At 50.5% G+C, this 21,028-nt stretch overlaps 1 protein-coding gene across 5 annotated transcripts in view; it reads right to left on the reverse strand.

Annotated features, from left to right (window-relative positions):
- The window catches only part of RPH3AL (rabphilin 3A like (without C2 domains)), a 37,574-nt gene extending 21,499 nt beyond the window's left edge, over positions 1-16,075 (reverse strand). The window contains exons 1-5 of one of the 5 annotated variants that reach the window (XM_014254870.2): positions 15,778-16,075; positions 7,666-7,782; positions 6,320-6,463; positions 4,603-4,732; positions 616-702 (exon numbers count right to left, since the gene is read on the reverse strand). In XM_014254870.2, coding sequence (XP_014110345.1) covers positions 616-702; positions 4,603-4,732; positions 6,320-6,463; positions 7,666-7,742 — 438 coding nt within the window. In that variant the 5' untranslated portion in view covers positions 7,743-7,782; positions 15,778-16,075. Of the gene's footprint in view, positions 1-615; positions 703-4,602; positions 4,733-6,319; positions 6,464-7,665; positions 7,783-7,897; positions 7,912-15,475; positions 15,606-15,647; positions 15,668-15,777 lie in introns of those variants that run through there. The other 4 variants (XM_088066041.1, XM_088066040.1, XM_088066042.1 and 1 more) reach the window with 4 other exon arrangements.
- Between the last annotated feature and the right edge of the window lie 4,953 nt (positions 16,076-21,028).

Raw genomic sequence — 21,028 nt, forward strand, 5'->3', positions numbered from 1 at the left:
GATAAATTGATGGGAACAAGTGAAAATCCATCTGTAAGCACAGAACAAATTCACAGACTTCACTTCAGCACAGAGCAGCGAGCCCTGATGTTGGTAGATGCTGGCTGGCAGACAAACACTGAGGCAGCCCATTACTTTTTTTTTCTTTTGCAGTGTAAAGTCAAGGATGAAGGATATAAAAATTTAGAGACCTGCATTAGAAGTCTCACACACTGGAAAGTTATGGGATTTTGCAGGCAGGGAGCAAAACAGATTTAAAGGCTGCAATCCTAGTTATTTTTAGTGGGACAAATATTGCAGTTATGCTCTACATCTCTCAAGCTGTATTAAAAAAAGCAGCCAAGTTTACTTGCCACAGAGTGAGGAGGGAAAGGGTGTAAGGGAACAATCCCATTATGGCCAGAGCTAGAAAAATCCCACAAAGCCAGGCTCCAGGTGTGGTTTTTCTCCTTCACTCCCTCAATAAAACAGTTGTCACCACTCGGTGTGTTTGAGCTTCCCAAATCCCATTTTCTGCCTTCCAAGGCACAGGGAAGAGCCCTCACATGCTCTGCACAGGTTTGGGGTGGGCAGGTGGATGCTGCTGAGCCCCATCTCCCCACAGCTGTGTTTTACCTCTCTCTGCTCACTGCAGATCTTGCACAACCACAGAGGACGTTTCTGGGCTCCAACAGTTTCTATCCCACACTTGGTGCAGACTTTCTGAAACAAGGAGAGAGAAAAAGAGAAAAAGCAAAAGAGGTGGTGTTAGCAGCTCCCCACAGCCCTTAGGGGAGAGAAGGTTGGGAAGCAACAGCTCTGTTTTGCTCTCCTTAAAAACCTAAAAAATAAAATGCCACCATTTTCCTGTTTTTCCTGGAGAACCACTGACTGCAGGAAGATGCTTCAGGTCTATAAGGACATGAGACAAAGGCAAATCCACAGCAGAGACCTCAGCTCCAAGGTGAGGAGAGAACTGGACAGGGCAAATCAAACCCCATCACCCACAGGTGTATTTCCAGAGTGGCTTTTTTATTCCCCTAAATCCTTACCCCCAGTTTCTGTGGCGTGGAAAGCAGCTGTAACCAGGCACAAGTGCAAGACTGGAAATGTTCTCCTTCCTCCTCTCACACACAAGTGTTAAATGTTAAATCCCACATTTTCCCCTCCATCTCCTTGATCTGTGGCTGTTTAGCAAGTGGGCATGGCCATGGTTACACACATTCCCTGAGTGGCTGATGGTCCTGCGCAGCCCTTTTTGCTGCATGAGGGAACTTTCAAGTCTCTGCTGGTGTTCCAAGCCATTTACAACCCCAATCACCCAATATTACATAACGAAGCTGATGCCTATCAGCCCTGGCGTGCAGCTTGAATGGGAAATTGGATGAATCCCTTGATCCTCACAGAGGGAAAAGCCAGTCAAAAGAGGAGAGCAGAAGCTTGCTGAGATACACATGAGGTTAGGATGTCCCCAGATTTACACATCCCCCACACCAGGCTGCTCCTGTGTGCAGGGATGAAGGTCTCACCATCTCCATCCCACTATTCCTGCCCTCATCCTCATCCTCCCAGAGAAATAATGAACAACCTGTTGAGTCTGGCACATCAGCCCTCAACATGGTGCTCCCCAAGCCAAGGGGGATGCACAAATTCAATTACAGACACCACCTAAAAGACCCCAAACTCTCCCACCACCAACCCAAAACCCGAGGGAGCAGCTCAGCCTGAAATACCCTCCAAGATCCCAATGCCCACATTCAAACACACATTCAAACGCTCCCTCTAGTGGAAGTTCCCAACCGATTTGACTCCCATGAATTCTGAAAAATCCCAATACTATAACGGTGTTTTCCTCCTCCCCTTCTCTGCAGAGTAGCTGGAAAATTAAGCATCACTCCCAACTCCTTGGAAGAAGACAAAAATCAATGGCATTAAATGCAGCCCCATTTCTCATTAAACACAAGACAAAGTGCTTTCCTCTCCCACTCATCCTTCACCTTTTTTAATATCAATATTCTATATATATTATATATAAATATTATTATAAAATATACTATTATATTATATTAACATTATTATATTGATATATTTATATATCAATATAATAATAAAATATAATAAATATTATTATATTTTATTATATAAATCCCCTCTGCATGGTAAATGGCACGTTGGGCTTTGTCTCTCTCCTGCTATTGTTAACACATCTGGCTTTGCACACACCTTTGCCTTGCCACAATGCCTTGATTTTCCAGATAATAAAAACTAATACCAAAAGCATTCTTTATAAAGCTGGAAGTGGCACTTAGAAGATCCATCAGAAATGCAGCAGCTCTGTTCAGCAGGAGGGACTTGCTGAAGGTAAATTCTTTGCTGTGTTTTGGGTGCATCATTACAATTCCTGTTACTGAATTAAATGTGCTGCAATGACACCGGAACGGAGCAGTGCCCGCCAGAAAAACATGAACTTTAAAAATCCATAATTCCCTGACAAATTGCTTCATGCACACAGCACTCCATGAGTGATGGATATCCCTAGACAAGAGGAAACAAGCAGTTCACTCTGTGCTCTGCAGAAGGGTTGGCTGTTCCTTGAGTTGACTCCACAACATTAAAAAGCAGAAGGGGAGAAGCCCAGGGCACCCAGGCAGAACTGCCTTGGGCTAGCACTGAGCTGAAAAGTGCAGCCAGACTGAAAGAAGCTGCAAAATGCACCCTGGAAAAGTAGGATCTCACTTAAATCAACCTGGATATGGATGCTGCTGAACTGGCCAACAAACTGCAGACAAAAAGGGAATAAACATTAAAAAAAAAAAAAAAAGGAAAAAAAGAAGGAAAAGTGGAAAAAAAACAGGGGAAAGGGGAAAGGGGAAAGGGGAAAGGGGAAAGGGGAAAGGGGAAAGGGGAAAGGGGAAAGGGGAAAGGGAAAGGGAAAGGGGAAAGGGGAAAGGGGAAGGGGAAAGGGGAAAGGGGAAAGGGAAAGGGGAAAGGGGAAAGGGGAAAGGGGAAAGGGGAAAGGGGAAAGGGGAAAGGGGAAAGGGGAAAGGGGAAAGGGGAAGGGAAAGGGGAAAGGGGAAAGGGGAAAAGGGGAAAAGGGGAAAGGGGAAGGGAAGGGGAAAGGGGAAAGGGGAAAGGGGAAGGGGGAAGGGGGAAGGGGGAAGGGGAAAGGGGGAAGGGGAAAAGGGGAAGGGGAAAAGGGAAAAGGGGAAAGGGGAAAGGGGAAGGGGAAAGGGAAGGGGAAGGGGAAAGGGAAGGGGAAAGGGGAAAGGGGAAAGGGGAAAGGGGAAAGGGAAGGGGAAAGGGAAGGGGAAGAATCCCAGCATTTTTCTGGGGGTTTCTGGTCACAGCCCTCCCAGAGCCTCAGGCTCACACTGTCCCACCAGCTGAGGGTCACTCCTGGAAATGGACAGGGCTGGGAAGTGTCTGAAGCAGCCTCTGCCTCCTCAATCGTGTACAGGGTTCACAGGAAGCTGGTTAAAAAGCCCCGTGGCAACGTGACTTAGCTGGCTCCTGACAAGGTGAGAGCAGAACTGCCACAGGAAGGAGGCAGGAACAGAGCACATCCTGTTATTCCACATGTCTGGAACACAGGAAAAGCCAAGAATCTCCTGCCTGCCACCCAAGCCTTTATTCCTCACAGTGCACAGAGACCATGCTGCTCTCAGAGCTGCTCCCATTCAAACCAGACCTTTCACTCCCCACTCCTGCTTCCTTCCACACCCCTTCCTCAAAAGCTGCTTTCCCCACGGTTTAGGACCCAGGGGCTCCAAGATTTGTGTTTCCTTTCCCAGGCACTGCTTTTAGAAGGAATCTTCTGCATAATCCCTGCATTGCTCCAGCAGAGCTCACAGCAGCTGCTCTGCACCAGAACTGTGTCCCACAAAGGCCAGCAGTGCCACGAAAGGTTGTTCCCCCATGGTCCAACCACCAGTCCATGGTAAAGCAGCAGGTTTTTCTGAGTCAGAAACACCCCAGCACCCAGCAGGTGCCCTCACCTCGCTGAGATGAAGGAATTCCCAGAGACAAGTCCCCAGGGGTAGGTGGGCTTCAAGAGCAGGAGAACCACCTCCCAGCAGAGGCAGGATGAGGTGGTTGCCCTGGAGATCATCATCTCCACAGCAGTACAGATTAACCCCTCGGCTGTGGAGCCAAGAGCAGCAGGAATCATCCCTGGGGCTCTCCCTGTCAACACACACAACACAGGCAGGCCCTGAGGCTCAGGGCTGGAAAACTTACACTGGTTTGGAGCTTGAGGATGGACTTGAGTCCTCTTGGAAAGTCTCAGGGCAGCCCCTGCAGTGAGTGCCAGCAAAGCTCACAGACTCTGTTGTGAGTTGTCTCTGATGGCTGCACATTTCTGCCCCTCATCCCACACTGCAAACCCCAGCCGGGAGATGCAGAGGGGCTGGCACATCCCATTCCAGCACTGACTGCAGCTCAGGCACTTTAGGATCCTGAGGAATCTCTTATTATCATCAGGCTGCAACAGAAAACTCAATGGTCTGACAGCACCACTGAGAATAAAATGAGTTAACCCTGCAGAGCTCTCCAGCTTCCAAGGGGCCCAATGGCATTTCCTAGAGAGTTCTGCTGCCAGGAGCAGGCACGTGTGACCAAACCCACCTTTTTGCAGTCCTGGCAGAAGACAGAGGAGCTGCCCAGCAGCCCCAGCATCTCCCCACAGAGCAGGCACTGCGAGAGGCCGTTCCCCATCGCGTTCTTCCTCATGTTCTCCAGCCTCTCCACCAGGCGCCTGCGGGCAAGAGGCAGAGCAGAGGTCACAGCACAGCAAAAGCTTTAAGTGCTCAGACCAGGGCAAGTCCAAAAGCACTGGGAAAGGGCAAAGGAGCTAAACCTGCCAGGCCTTCTCCATTTTCCCATCTCCCTGAAAGCAGCAGTGCAGGCACTGGCTTGCCCACTTCCCATTAGAAGCAGGAAGGCCAAACTGAAGACCAAAGACCAAAACGAGCCAGACTGAAGCCATCAGACCAAAATGAGTCTGGCTATGGCACAGGAATGCCAGTAACTGCTCCCTGCTCCATCCCACAGCCCATCTGGATGGCAGGAAGCACATCTGCACCACAAAGCCTGCAACAGCAGGGCGGGCAGAGGGGAGGAAGGCGGGATAAGCCATTGGGATGCAGGGTGTGGAGAGCATGCAGAGCAAGGTTGTTCTGCCGTGAGATCACTGCTTGGCAACCTTCAGGCCTCCATCTGCAGAGGGGGACAGCAGCAGCCAGGCCATTTATCAGCACCAGCACGGAGTGATCCTGCTATCCGTGAATCCCACTGTCATTAATGAATCCCACTGTCATTAGTGTTAATGTCCCATTCCCAGAGCAAGGCCAGGCCTGTTTGAAAGAGGCACTGTCTGTGGTGGGGAGGTCAGGCTGCACAGCCAGACTGAGCCATCATTAGCGGATTTATGAACCTCGGCTTGGACTCCAGCACAAAAGAACTCCTGGGAGTCAACAAAAGGCATTTCAGAGAATGCTTCACCACAGGAGCTGCAAGGGCAGCGCTTGCTGCAGCTCTACCAGCAGCCACACAGGAACAGCCGGGCCCTCGGGGTCACTGGCTGCTGCTGGGGTCTCCCATTTATCACAAAAACATCGCTGTCACTTCTCGTTAGCCCTCGCTAACGAGCTCAGCACAGGGCAGCAGGAAGCTGGGCCTGCTGGACACGGGCTGGGAGTCCCTGAGGTTTCCTGTCTCATGAACACAAACACTGCTGGGAAATGCTGCAGGGCTGCCCAGCTCCCTGGCTTTAATGGCAGCCAGTGTAGGCCGATCGCGGCCAGAGCTCAGGCCAGGCCTCCAGAAGGACTGAGAGCAAATGGGAACCTGCAGCAGCAAAAGGATGCCTGTAAATTAAATAATTCAAGCTAGCAAACCTCATCCAGAGGGCTCAGCCAGCTAGAACATAAACTCATTCTCTGCTCCAGGCAAAATCCCAGGGGCCTGGTGCGGACAAGGGAAAAGCTGACTGCACTGCCAGCAGTGATCCTGAGCGTCCTGAGCCAGCCCTGGGCACAGCCCAGCATCTTCCCAGCCTCTCCCAGGGCCACTGCCTCATCACTGCCTGCATTTTCCAGGGACTCTGTCAGGGCTGCAGCCTCAGCAATCCCCAAGGCTCAAGGAAAGCATGAAAAGACTTCAGAGAGGAGGAAAACATGACATCTTCGCCAGTGGTCATCGCCTCCAAACAAGCAGCATGGGAGGGGATAAAACCTGACCTAAGGGATGCTCTGAGTGATGGAGGCTGAGCTCAGGCAGCAGGGACAGCCACTCCTGTGTGTGCTGACCTTTCCTTGGGAGGGGACAGGGAACGTGACCGTACCCAATGCGCTGCTGCTCGACCACGTCCAGCTTCTCGGCCTTGCGGATGACTCCCAGGATGACCTCAAGTTCCTTGGGGCTCAGAGCCTGCATCTTCCTCTGCTTCTCAGTCTGGAATGTGTGCACCGACCAGCCCGTCTGGAGCCTGTGGGAGGGGGTGGAGGGCAGGACTCAGCTGGGAAAGGAAAGCACAAAACCCCTGCCCTGCCCCACAGGCCGAAGCTGCCCAGGCACACGGACTCACATCCCCATCAGGGAAGTCTGTTCCATGACTAAAGCAGGAGTTTCCTCTCACTGACCACATTTCCACATCACCCCCTCAGCAGCAGTGAGTGCAGTGCTGTCTCTCCCTGCCCTCTCACCTCCCTTTCTGCTCCTGTTTGTGTTTTAGCACCCCATTCCTGTTTGTCCATGACAGAAGCAGCAGCCCTGGGGCTGGCTCTCCTGGGGACACCCTCACAGAGGTGGGTGCTGATGCCAGGCACCACAAATGCCAAGAGCAAACTCCCAAACACGGGGATCACCTGCACCGTCCTCCCTCCAGGATCCCACTTTAGGGATCAATGTTTGCTCTGTTCAAACACACAAATCCCCGGGCATGCCCAGAAATATAAATTTGGCAACATCCTCCCTCGGTCTAGCCCAGGTTCACACGAGGACTTCAGCAAACCCTCTGTGCCTCACATGCAGCAGCTGATGTTTCTCCTTGGCTCACTTGGCGACAGGCAGGAGCTTTCACAGCTCAATTAATTAATTACCACTCAGGAGGGGTTTGGAGGTCACTGGATAAACTTACGGCTGCAAGGAGAACGCACTCTTGGGCACCACTGTCTTGCTGAGGCTTTCTGCAGGCTGGGGAAGTGGCAGTGGAGTGCACTGCTCCCAGCCAGGCAGCCCCCTCAAAACATGGGCTGTTCCCCTATTTCCTAACACTCTGCAGCAGCAGCTGAGCCCAGGGGTTCAGGCAAGAGCAGAGGTGGCATGGTCCCAGATGCCAGGGAATGAAAGCATCCAAGAAAAATGCACTTCTAGTGCTTGACTCATCCCCATCCTTTTAGACTTTAGGTTATGCAGTAATTTTAACTTCAGGGGAAAACGAGAACTAATGACAAGTTCCTAAAACAAAAGGGTGCTGGCAGCTGGAGGATGCTCTCAATTATATTTAGGGTGCTGCAGAGATCTGAGGCTGCCTCCAACCCTCCCTTTCCCCCAGGGGAGGGCTGTGGGATGGACTCCCAGGGGTGCAGGACGGGGCTGAGAGCCCAGAGCTCCACAGAGACACCAGGAAAGCTGTCAGGGCAGAGCTGAGGGTGGAAGGGGAGGAGGAGGAGGGTGGGGAGGACTCACTTGGCTCGCAGGGCCAGCTGCCGGTCGTTGGGGCAGACCCAGGGGCCTGTCCCGCTGCCGAAAATCATATCAGCCATGGCCCCAGCCTGGGGAGGGGTGGGGTGTCAGGGGTCACACCTGGAAGAAGCAAACAGCAGCCACTCTTGCAGCAAAGCAAACAGAGGTGATCTGCCAGCATCACACACGGTGGGAGCAGCCAGACTCTCACCCACAGACAGTGATAAAAACATACCATCATCCTCATAAAATATACGCCAATAAATACCTTCAGGTACCTTGAAGGCAAGGCTGGAAGTTTAGATTTTATGGTGTACCCTTAAAAAAAAAAAAAAAAGAAGCCAGACACTCTTTGTCAGTCCTGATTTTTCATTTCAAACTAGAGAAAAGCGTTGTCTGTAAGAATAATCTCTGCCTCCCCACCTTCAGAGCCCCAGTGCTGCAGTTCTGACAGAGAAAGCCACTCTAAAGGACACAAAGAAGCTACAGTTGCCTTTTTTTAACCTCTTAATGGGGTAACAAACAAAAACCCACGCCACAATCAGCATGAATAGTGGCAAGTCATTTCCTTCATTAAAACTGCTTCCATAATAGCCTGATATTTATAACTCCAGCCTACAACAGCAGCTTGTTTGCATTCTCTGATGCTTAAGACAGCACCTTTTGTAGCAGATCTCCAGCTGTGGCTCCTGTGCCCGGCATGGACACACCAGTGATTCCTTGTGTTCAGTGAAAATTCCATGGAGCCACTCAGGAAAGGCAGCAAGAACCAGCTCAAGGGAGAAACATCTCCCAAAAAGACTCTGCAGCTGAGCAGTTCTGAGTCCTAGCAGCAGCTCAGATGAATGGAAAGCACCGAGGGATAGGCACAGCCAAAATATTTCAATGGATGCTGAACTCAACTTGATGTACCGAGTTTTTAAGCAGCTGGATTTGCTCTCCAGCAGAGCAAGTGTCTCACAAGCCCTAATGCATAAATTGCCAGCTATTAATGCTTGTCCCCAGCACAGACACTAGCCAGCTTTGAAACCACACCTGCTGGGCAGAGATAACGTGTTTAATGCTGGTTGGCAAGCAGAAATCAGATCCAATGGCAGGCAAGGTGTATCACCTGCCAGCCATGCTGGAGTTCCCAAGCAAACACTTTTCCCAATCCCCAGCAGTGCTGAACCCACCCCTGCTATCTGCTGCTGCCACACTGAGCTCTGTGCTGCTGGGCCAGGCACAGCCTGATGGCCTTGGCCCTCTCACACCGAGCTTGGGCACATCAAACTATGAAAAACCAGGTTCACTTATTTTTATATAGAATTTAAAAGTGTAGTAAAAAGACAATTAGGAGATAAAAATAAAGGAAAGTATACAGATACAGCTGGGTGTCTCTGCATTCAGCCAAGAGAGCACACCTTGCTAACAAAGGATTGTCCCTTAAAAACAGAACCCTACTACATATCCATAAATTCTCATGCATATTCAGACATTCTTCTTAGGATTTTTGATGCTCCTCTGTTTAGTTTTTTCCTTGCCCCCTTCCCAATAAATCAATCTTCTTGGCCTCACTGAGTTTCGCATTCTCTGATAACAGAAATGCAATAAATTCCTCCCCCAGAGCTCTGGTCACTGCTGTCCTCATCTGGACAAGATAATCCAAGAATGGAGGGGGGTCTCTAACCATCTTTTTCAGTCTTTGGGTTATACAAACAAAAGTAGTTTTTGTTCTAACAGTATGCCATAGCTCAACATATATGTATATTATACCACTATTTCTAAGTTTCATCAATAACAGAAATAGAAGGAACTATATTAATATAACCAAGTTTTCTGACCTTACACACATAACTTTCATTTTAATATTTGCAAAAAGCCAACAATATAATATGTATCTATAACAAAACTCTCCCTCCTGTGCTGAGCTCACACATCCTCCAGCACAGAAACACCAACCTGTGGCAGAGATCTGAGAGCTCCCTCCTGCTAAACCCCACCTCAGCCCTCAGTCACAGCCAATGAACCAGTTCCCTCCTCTCTGGCCATCCCAGTTTCTGGGTAGAGCCTGAAAATCCAGTGCTCACAACAGGCAGGAGGGAAGAGGGGAAATTCCACTCAGATTTCTTTCAGTGCAAGGGGAAATGTGTGTAAAAAAGGTGAAGGCTCAGTACAGTCTGACTTCAGCAAAGCGAGGCATGGAGGAGATGGGAAAGCTGCAGGAAACAGGGCTGAGGCAGGAAGGACAGACAGAAGTGTCACACATCACTTTTTAAACCTTTACTGCATTAGTCAAGGTGATGGCTTTTGAAAGAGACCGTCCCTCGAAGAAAACCTTGAACCCTGGCATCAGCTGCTCTCCCCACTCTGCTCACAGTGCCACACACTGGGTTTGCATTTCCATCCAGCCCCAGAACGCCTCCTGCTCTTTTAATCTTCCTCACAATCTCAAGCGAGGAGAGAACACCGAGAACACCTTCCCCACACACATCCTCCAGCGCTCACACACGGGGGAGCAATCAGGCATGAACAGCAAAAGAACACACAGGCTCCCACCCTCAGGCCTGGGGTAGAAACAGAGAAAAGCTACAATTGCACACAGAATGGCTGACCTGGGATTTTCCAGAGATTTCCCAAGCCTGTGATGTGTGGTTACAGGATTATATGCACATGTAGCCCCCCACACAAATGCATATATTAAATTATTCTTCAGCTGCACCATGAATTCCTCCCTCCCACTCATGAACACCTGAAGAATAGCACAGCCCACACTCTGTGTCCATGCAGGGCTCCAGGCAAGCAGCCTGTGCTGGCTGGGGGGGTCTTTGGAATAAAATCTGGAGCTGGAGATGAGCCCCACAGCACAGCCAGGGCAGAGGAGCTGGCTTTGCCAGCAGCTGAGCTTTCAGGGTGGAAAGCTGTGCTGGAAGCATCTGCCCCTCCTCAGCAGAGCTTTATCTGCTCCAGCAGAGCTGAAGGAGAGTCAGAACAGAGCACACGAGCTGAGCATTTTTCTCAGGAGAGGCTTAAAGGCATTCTCCAGCCTCACAGCACAGTGAGCTTTGCTCAGCGTGACTGAACAAAAACAAGCAATGTCATGGTCTTTTGCCTCTTGTTACTCAGCATACGCTTTCTGTCCTCCACCGCTCCCTGAGCAGCATCTGCAAAGAGAGAAGGCAAACAAAACACAGCCTAAAGAGCCACCAGATCCCAAAAGAGTCTTCAGAGAGATTATTCCCTGAAATATTTACAGGAGTGTTTTTTTCTCGGCAGCTCCAGGATGTGCCATCTCCTCTGATGGGAGCTGCTGGCTTTGCACCTTTGCCTCTGGAAAAAGCCCGGTGGGGACACACCCTGGAGAAGGAAACAGGAGTGGGACTGCAGGGCATGGTGTGCTGGGGGAAAAGCAGGACTGGAGGGACAGGACTGTCTCTCATGGGTATGGGAATGACGCCAGAGGAGTGGAAGGCGTGGAGCATCTTCCCTCTTATCTCAGTACAGGACAAGAAGTGCAGGGAAATCAGAAACACCCAGATAGCAAAACCAGCCTGGGGAGTCGTTTCCGTGGGCTGTGGTGAAACATCCCCCTCGTGCAGTCTTGCGTTTTCTCTCCAAAATACTCCAATTAACAGCAAGCTGTCCCCTCCCCGTCCTCCTCTCCTCTCAACAAACTAACAAAGGGTAGAAGCAGTCAGTCTCTACCAGTGAGAGAGCAAGAGAATCCCACAGCTCCTGGCCCACCTGCAAGTGCCCTGCACGCAGGCTGACAGCAAAGCACGAGCACTCTGTGGTACAGAAAAAACTCCCACTCTAAGCTTCTGCTTTCTACCTGAATTCAGAATTAAAAGGGGAGCTCTTATCGATATTCTGTGACCTGCTGTAAAACCACTCCACCTGTTCATTCCTTTCCTGTGATGGAGGAAGTCATGTGAGACAAAACCTCATTAAATCTGAGTCCACCTGGCTGCCCTTGGCACAGAAGCACAGGGGAGGAGCACTGCCCTGTGGGGCCAGGAGCATCCTGGAGGATGCAGAACCGAGCACATCCCTGCCTGCAGCTCTGACGTGGCTCTGCCTCTGCTGTCTCCACGATAAGAGTTGTACTCTGGCAACCAGAGCTGAGAACAGGACTCCAATCTGGGAGGCAGAAACCTTCCAGTGGGGCCTGAGCAAGGGGAACAGTGGCAGGCAGATGCAGCCCTTGGACGATGCTCTTCAAAGAATTCCTGAGAAAGAAGCCAGGTTTTGTCAGCAGAACATTAACATGAGCATCATGTATTTTACCTCAACAGCTGAGCACAGACAGACACAGCAGCTCATACCTGCCACCTCACCAGCTGCAAGAGCAGATGCTTAAAGAAGAATATAGGAGCAAAGCACAACACAGCAATATTTATCCAGAGCACCCTCCCAGCCTCCAGAGATTCCTGGATTGTGCACTGCCTGGCCCAGCCTGCAGCTCTGTATTTAACATCCTCAACATTTTCCTGCCCTGAAATTACCAGCTTGTTTTTCCAGCTCACTACACCCAGCCCCTTCCCCACTGCTCCACCTCAGACATTTTGACTTTACCTTGACTACACCAAAGTTAAAACTGAGGGGTCTTAGTGACACTGGGGCACTCATGGCAGCAGAAAATCCTCCTCATGCAATGACAGCACAGCCTGCACCAGCCCTGCTGCAGCTGGGCTTGTTACAGGTGCCCATGAAGCGTCAATTCCCCAGAACCCTACAAAGACAAAAAAGTCCAACACAGGCCCCTGAGGAGGCCTCCAGTCAGCTTTCATTTGCCTGGTTATTTCAGCTCGTGTCTAGATTAATTTGTTTTCATAGGAAATCAATTAGGAAACTTTTTTTTTTTTTTTTAAAAATACTTCATTTTACAAAAAATCAGAATTAACCAGTTGGCTAGAGCCAAGCTCCCAGTTCCCAAGCTGGTGTAATTACCTCTCCTGCTCCCAGGGCATCACCTCCCTCAGGATTCCCAGGTACGTGCTGGCCTTTTTTCCCTTCTGGCAGCTGCTCCCACAAAGAAATCGGTGTAACCACAGCCTGCTCCACATGCCAGACCCCATTATCCCAGGAAAACCTCGCCAGACCCCATTATCCCCGGGAAACCTCGGCAACTGAGCGAGTGTTTGCTCCTGTTGCCATGACAGAGGGTAAATGAGTGCTGGGGATTGATAAGGTTAACCCAGCCGGTCCCTTTTCCTCCCAGACACTGCAGAAAGGTTATTTGCTCCAGGCTCCGCTCTTCCCCTCGTGTTTTAAAGCCTCACAGCTGTTATTTCAAAGCACACGGCTGTTTTGGGGTGGCAGAGGAAGCCTGGGGGCTGCAGGAGCGTGGCAGGAGAAGCTCAGCTGGCTTTGAAGGTCTGGCCAAGTCTGGGAGGAAGAGCAAGGCTGAATCAGGGCTTTGGAGAAGTTTTTCTCACACATGAACCACCCTGAGCTGCTCATTCACACCCACATCCAGCTGTGGGCACCAATAAAATGCTGTAAAATGATTTTATAAGGGCTAAGCAGGCAGGAAGCGCAAGCAGAGCAGAGCCAGGAGATGCCCAGCACCTTTCTCAGGCAGAGAGACACCTGGGCATGGCTGAGGAACAGTTTTGCTGTTCCTTACAAGCCCTCAGCAGCAGTGGAGAGCCAAGAAACACAGGGAATCCAACGTGCTCAGAGCTGACTTGCAGCTCTGCAGCCAAAACAGCGTCCAAATAAACACCACAGTGCTTCAGCAAGCCTGGGGACAACTTCAGGACCCAATCAGACTTTCCCCAGTCTGCCTCCCCATGAAAGCTCCATCTAAGCAGCATCAGCACCAGCAAAATGGGGACAATCTCATTCAGATCCTCATCCTGGCTGGCCCAGCCCGAATTAAACACCAGCTGGGAGGTGTCCTCATGGTGAAAGGCCAGGCTGGTAAAGAAGTGGGTGAGGATGAGGTTTGGGAGGCAAAACCAAGAAGTTTCCTCTCCACCAGAGCTGCTTCCCAATCCCAGCAGCAGCAACAAGAAGCTGTTATAAGTGTGTGCTATATAATTGGCTTTTTGCAAATATTATAATGAATGTTATGTATAAGGTTAGAAAATTTTGTTGTATTAATAAAGTTTCTTTTATTTCTGTTATTGATGATATTTAGAAATAGTGGTATAATACACATATATGTTGGGCTATAACATGATATTAAAGCACAAACTACTTTTTGTTTATATAATCCAGAGACTGAAAAGATGGTCAGAGACCCCCCTGCATTCTTAAAATTATCTTGTCCTCCAAGACCTCCAGGTGAAGGATTTATTGCATCCTTATCAGAGAATGGAAAACCCTGTGGTGCCAAGAAGATTGATCTATTGGGAAGGGGGCAAGGAAAAAACTAAACAAAGAAACATCCAAAACTTAAGAAGAATGTCTGAATATGTATGAGAATTTATGGATATGTAGTAAGGTTTTGTTTTTAAGGGACAATCTTTTGTTAGCAAGGTGTGCTCTCTTGGCTGAATGCAGACACACCTGGCTGTATCTGTATATTTTACTTTATTTTTATCTCCTAATTGTCTATTTATTACACTTTTAAATTCTATATAAAAATAAGTGAACCTCGTTTTTCACAAAGCCAAAGTGCTTTTAAGATGGAGCTTATAAAAAGTTTTTAAAACACAATGCCCTGGAGGTGCATGCCAGTCCTGTGAGTGGGAAGATAAAATCAGCTCTACAGGAAAATCCAGCACCAACAATCCTTTATTAACGAGAGGCACTCGTTAGTGTGGCTGCTTGAGATATGGTGAGCTGTAAAAAACCCCAGGTTTTGCCAAAGCAAAGCAGCCTCCCGGTGCCCCAGCACCCCTGGATGCAGGGGAGGAAAGGCAGCACTGTTCCACCTGCCAAGGTGTATTTTTATTTATCAGACTTTGGACCCATTTCCTCCTGATCCCCAGCCAGGCAGGTGAGTTATGCAAAGTGAATAATTCATGAAGACAGCAGGCTCTTTCTGACTCCAGTTCCAGGGCAGGCTGATCTGGCACAGGCCTGAGAGAGGCAAATTAGCATCTAAATGGCCAATTAGAGAAACTCATTTCACTATTCTGATATGCTAAAAAGCTCGGGAGGCCTGAGGCTGGTGCGTGGCACCTCCCAGGCTCCGGAGAAGCATCGTGTTTCTTAGAAAGAATTGGGCAGAGCAGGGAAGTGCTGAGCACAGGCCAGCGTTTGTCAAGGAATGCGGTGCAGGAGAAGAGGCTGGAACCTCCAGTGAACCAGGAAAAGAACAGCCCGTGGTCACTGGAGAAACTCTGCTGAGCAGCCAGGCCTTGCCAAAAAGCTCCTTATTCTCTGTGGAAAGGGCCTGCCAGGACATCTGGAGGGTGGGAGAGCCTTTCTCAGCACCCTTAAGGCATAATCCTGCTTTTAGGGCATCCTTTGAACACACAAACAAGGCTTTTATCACACATCGTTGCTACGGGCAGAAAGCGAGCCATGGAGCTGGTGCTGGGGAGCAGCTGAGCCAACCTGCAGCACCCCAAAAACGCCGGGGGTGAGCACAGCGTGCCGCTGTTATCCAACACCCATCACCCCGGAGTGTCCGAGCTCCTAAAACCCGCGACAATCGGCGACAATCCGCGACAATCCGCGACAATCCGCGCTCCCCCAGCCGCACGTGGCTTCCCGCACCTCACAACCCGCACAGCTCCCAAAAGCAGCTCCCAAAAGCAGCTCCCAAAAGCAGGACGTGGCTGATAAATTTGCCACGGGGCTTTCAGCTCCCACCTCTGGCTCGCTTCCCTCCACACCTTTAATTCCCTACAGGAGCCTGAATCCCACCAAAACTCACGGAAGGGCTGGGGGTGGGAAGGGACCTGTGGAACTCTCCCAGCCCAGCCCCAGGGCAGGCTCCCAGGTCCCGGCCACCGCCCGGCTGCTCCCGGAGCGCTCCCCGCAGCCTTTTGGGGAACTCCGCCACCCTCGGAGGCCCCTCCAAGCTGCTCCCCATTCCCAGAACCCACAAATCCCGGCGCTCTTCCCGCAGCTGCCCGTCAGCCGGGGCGCGGAAACTCAGCTGCAACTCCGCCCTAAACCGAGCCGGGTTAGGCTGAGCCCAGCCGGGTTAGGCTGAGCCGCTGCCCCCGCACCCACCTGAGCTCCGGCCTCACTCGCGGCCGCTCCGCGGAGCCGCTGCCCCGGCGGGACGGGGCGGAAACGGAGCCGCACCTGCGCCCGCCCCCGGCCGCTCCGGGCGTCCCCTGCTGGAGCCGCCAGATGTGCACCGGGAGAGGCTCGGAGAGGTGTGGGTGCTGCCAGATGTGCACCGGGAGAGGCTCGGAGAGGTGTGGGTGCTGCCAGATGTGCACCGGGAGAGGCTCGGAGAGGTGTGGGTGCTGCCAGATGTGCACCGGGAGAGGCTCGGAGAGGTGTGGGTGCTGCCAGATGTGCACCGGGAGAGGCTCGGAGAGGTGTGGGTGCTGCCAGATGTGCACCGGGAGAGGCTGCAGGGATGTGGGTGCTGCCAGATGTGCATCCCAAAACAGAGTAAGAATCCATGGGAAAAATACACCCAACTATAAACAAGGAAAGGCAGCACCAAAACAAACCCCAAAAAAACAAAGAGAAAGTTTCCCAAAACAATAACAACAAACAACCCCACCCAAAGCAGAAACAAAACAAACAACCCAACCAAACAAAACACAAACCCACAAACAAAACAAACCCTCCAACAACCAAAGCAAGAAAACCCCAAAACCAAACCAACCCAAAATCAAAATCCCAACCCCAACAAAAAGAAAACTTCACAGGGGTTAAAGAAAAATATTCACACCATGAACAGAACAAGGCCACCCGCCAGGCCTGGGATAATCACAGGGGGCTCAAACCTTTTAAAACAGAAGGACCCAAACCTCCTGAACAATCCCAATAAGAGACATTTGCTGGTAATAGCAGCAAATTTTGGATTTGTGAAGGGGCAGCCTGGGGTCCTATGGTGAGTCAACAGCAAATTACAGGAGCACAATTATTCCCTTACACTAAAACAGGAATTTGGGATCATTACTCTCTAAATGTCCAGTTGATGCTGTGAGGAAATTTGCCACGTGACAGGAAGAGATGGAGGGGAAATGAGAGAGGGAAAAGGGAAAGGAAGAGAAAATAAATGGTGTTGCTACTGCCCATTCAGAGCTGATTTCTCTTGAGAAATCTGGAGCCTCTGCAAACCCTTTCACCTCCCCACATCCAGCAGCCCTCAGGACAAGCTGAGGGACCCTCAGCCACCTCTCACCTGCATTATGTTCAGGTCTAAGCAGATATTTTTCTTTTTGGTTCAGGCAGCTGTTGAAAAATACATCAGAGGAAGCATTTTGCATGAGCACAGAGCCTGCAGTTCTGTGGAAGAAAACACTTGATGATGACATTTCGCACCGGGGTAGTTCTTCCACACGGTCAATAACATAAATAAATTAAACACACGCTTCAGCCAACTTCAGGAAAAAGATAAATTACTTTATTTAACCAGCTGTGCTGGCAGGGAAATGACACACATCTGAGAGCCTGCATCCATCCTGCTGTTGGATTTGCTTGTAAGGATCCCCACAGATCTGCAAGGCTGGGCCTTGGCAGCCGGGTGCCACAGAGAATAAATATGACGTTACATTAAAAAATTTTAAAGGCTAAATACAGGTTTTATCTTTGAGTCAATTTTTAATAGACTCATTTCTCAGAAGCCAGGCTTGCAGTTCCACCCAAAGAACCCTTCAAAGTCTCTCTTTTATCGATGATGGGTTTTGCTGAATTATTCACCAGATCACAGCTGCTGGAGATTTTAAATATCCCCGTGACAAGGACAATAAGGGATAACAACCTCCTCCTGCAGGCTTAGCAGTGCTGCTGACAGTGGCACGCTGCTCACCCTGAGCTCATCCCTCCTCCTCACAGGGAGCCTCTGCTTTGCCACCTCAGGCTGGGATTCCTCAAGGAATGGGAAACAAAGAGCAGCTTTTTGGAGAGGTTAAACTCGTGGTGTCCTGCAGAGGAACCACAGGTGCTTAACAGCAGCTTTTTTGTACAGCACAATGATCCAAGCTGGAACAATCCTGGAGTGCTCCAGGAAGTGATTCCCAGTTTGGACACTGGGCTGGTGAACTCAAGGAGGTCAAACTGGTTGGATCCTTATCTGTGTAGCATCCTTTCCCAGGAAAACAGGCTGAGAGCTGCCAGGGAGCTTTCTGGCACTGCTTCCCCATCCTCCTGACTGCCCCAGCTCACTTCAGCTGCTTCACAATTCACAGCAAGAAATCCAGGGCTTTTCTCCAAGCTGTTGCTCTGATTGCAATCCTCTGATTCAATTTGTGTTCGTCCCTCTAATTACCTCTCTTTAATAAAAAGGTCAATGATTCCATCCCTAATCTGAACCAAAAAACCTTGTTTACAGAGCACACCTGCTCAAGGGTGTACAAGACAAAGCAAACACTGGAAGAATATTGATGCTTCATAGCAAAATCTGCTTCTTTTTTCATCTGTTTCAAAGATAAATCCTTTATTTATTTCTTTATCTATTCAATTCTGATCCACATTGTGCTTGCATGGGCAAGGCTCAGGTCTAATTCTCCTTTCCTTGTCCACATTGAGCCTGCAGCACCCACATCATTTCACAAGGCTTCCTTGGTAGCCCATGTGTAGATCCATCCACAACCGTGCCTCTGTGGCACAGGAAAAGGCTGCACATTTGGGAATAAAACGGGAAATTTAGAGAAATTTCAAAGTCAAAAAGTGCAGCAGGATTTGCCTGGGGGTGATACCCTTTCAGATAACATAATCTGCAGCCCAGCCCCCTGCAGCAGCAGCAGGAGCAGGTCAGCCAGGAGAACACTGGCATTCCAGGGAAAAGCTGGCAGAAGATGATTTTCTTTACAGGAAGCAGCTCAGGCCAGCAGCTCCCACTGGGCTCTGACTTCGGCTGCCGAGTCAGATTTTATCATAATAAAATTAACAACAGCCACCACTTGTCATTAGCAACAAGTAATCCCCTTCCCTCAGCTGCTCTCCAAAAATACCACGCTCCCTTCCCAGTCTGGGTGAATTATTTACACCCCATCACCGCTGCTGCCGTTCTCCTCGTCTTCTGTCCTGTGTCACCGTCCCTTCTATCCACGGGAGGCCTTGGGGACTTTTGGGACAGGTCAGGAGAGAAGAGGGAGGCAGGGAGGAGGAGAAAGCACCCAAAAAGGATTAAACTGCGTGTTACTGCCAGGGAGAGGATGAGTAACAGGAGCGTTTCTCCAGCAGCCGTTCCTGGAGTTCTAAGGAAGGATTTTCACCTCTGGAGGAGATGTGAGGATCTTGCAGCACTTCCCAGCAACACCCAGCAGCAAGGGCAGGGCTGCACCAGCCCCAAAAACCTCTGAGAGATGTTGCTGCCTCAGAAACTGCGCTGTCCTAATCTGCTGGGAGTAAAGGTGGAGAGGGAGGGGAAGGAAAAGGCGAACTGGGGAAAAGGGAAATGGGCAGAGGAAGGAAGGGAGAGACAAGTTTCCCTCAGCACCTCCATTCACAGGGCTGAGGTGTCGGGAAGGGCTGGAGCTGCTTTCCCTGCCCTCATTTGGGGTTTGGTGCTTCCCCGGCAAATCCGGCAGCACCTCGGGGCTGCACTGCCTGGGACAGGACAGGGGACAGGGGACAGGGGACAGGACAGGGGACAGGGGACAGGGGACACAGGACAGGGGACAGGGGACAGGGGACAGGGGACACGGACAGGGGACAGGGGACAGGGGACAGGACAGGGGACAGGGGACAGGGGACAGGGGACAGGACAGGGGACAGGGGACAGGACAGGGGACACAGGACAGGGGACAGGGGACAGGACAGGGGACAGGGGACAGGGGACAGGACAGGGGACACAGGACAGGGGACAAGGGAAAAAGGACACAGGACGAGGGACACAGGAAAAGGCACACGGGACACAGGACAAGGGACATAAGATGGGGCACAGGACAGGGGACACAGGACAAGGCACACGGGACAAGGGACGAGCACAGCCCAGCACTCGCAGGGGACAATGGCAGGGGAGCTGCTCCCAGGGACAGAGGCCAGCCCAGGCTTGTCCCTGGGCCACCGCTGCCCTGGAGACCTCGGCGGAGCTGCGGGGAGGGAAGGGCGGAGGGAAGGGACCGGGATGGAGCGGCTGGAGCCAGGAGAGGCGGGGGGAGAAGGTGAGGAGGAGGAGAAGGGGCCGGGGGAGGCGGAGGAGGAAGGCTCAGAGGGGAGGAAGCTGCAGAGGGGTCACACACAGGAGGGATGCCGTGCCGGGGCTGCAGAATTCCCTTCCCTGTCCCAGCCCATTCCAGGCCCATTCCCCCCGGGCAGCAGAGGGATGTGGGCAGGCGGCGGGACCCGGGACCAGCTCCAGCACCTGGCACGAAGCCACCACGGAGGAAAAAGCCACCAAGCAGGAGTGGCACCACTGCCAGCACCAGGGCAGGTGAGAAAAAACCAGCTTTTCCCAGGAAACCACAGATGATGCTTTAAAAGCTTCCCCTGAACCCCGTTTATACACAGATTTTCCTCTACAGCTACAAATCCATGCCACAGATGGAGCACATGTAACTACACCGAATAAGCAGTAGGAGGCATAAGGCACCTGCCGGGGAGAATTCCATAAACTGCCCGGGATTTGGGATGCTGTTCATATTTAGTGGATATTTAAATATTCACCCTTCCCTTGTGTGGCTTACAGCACTGATTATCGGTGGGGGTGAGTTGGTAAAACTGCAGAAAAGGAAGGGTAATTCCCAAAAATGTTCTGTGTAAAGGAATAATTCCATTAATTTCCACTATTTTAGTACAAAAAGGGCTTGAAAGTTTCCAGAAATCGTACTGTTAAAAGAAATCAAGTCACACGGCTCACTGTATTATTGGATGTCAGCTTTAAAAAAAATCTCCAACAACTCAGAATCAATTTCCTGCTTAAATGGGGTCAGGCAAACACAGTGAACTTGATGCCAGTGCAGAGGTGTTATTAATCCATTAACAGCTTCAATAAATACATTTTACAGATGTGACAATCCCTATGTTGGCCAATCAGAAAAATACATATTTCCTACTTTATAGTAAGATTTTTGGGCCAATACTATTTTTCCTGTAGATTTTGGGGTTTTATTAAGGCACAGCAAGCAGTTGCCTCATTTTATTTTTGTTTTACGAAATAAGCAGGAAAGCCTCAGAGGCAACACTTCCCTTTTTTTTTTGCTAACAGCATTTATCATTTTAACAGAAAAACAGCACCACAAAAACAGAAAGCAGCGGGCCCACTCCCCCCCAGTGCTTCAGATTCCTGGGAGGAACCCTGAGTCAGCCCAAAACACTGCAGAGGGGAACCAGGAAGATGCAAAAACAAAGAAGG

This window comes from Pseudopodoces humilis, chromosome 23 (assembly GCF_049639895.1).
Source record: "Pseudopodoces humilis isolate 2021_Gansu_Grassland_sample_001 chromosome 23, ASM4963989v1, whole genome shotgun sequence".
In the NCBI taxonomy this organism is placed as follows: domain Eukaryota; kingdom Metazoa; phylum Chordata; class Aves; order Passeriformes; family Paridae; genus Pseudopodoces; species Pseudopodoces humilis.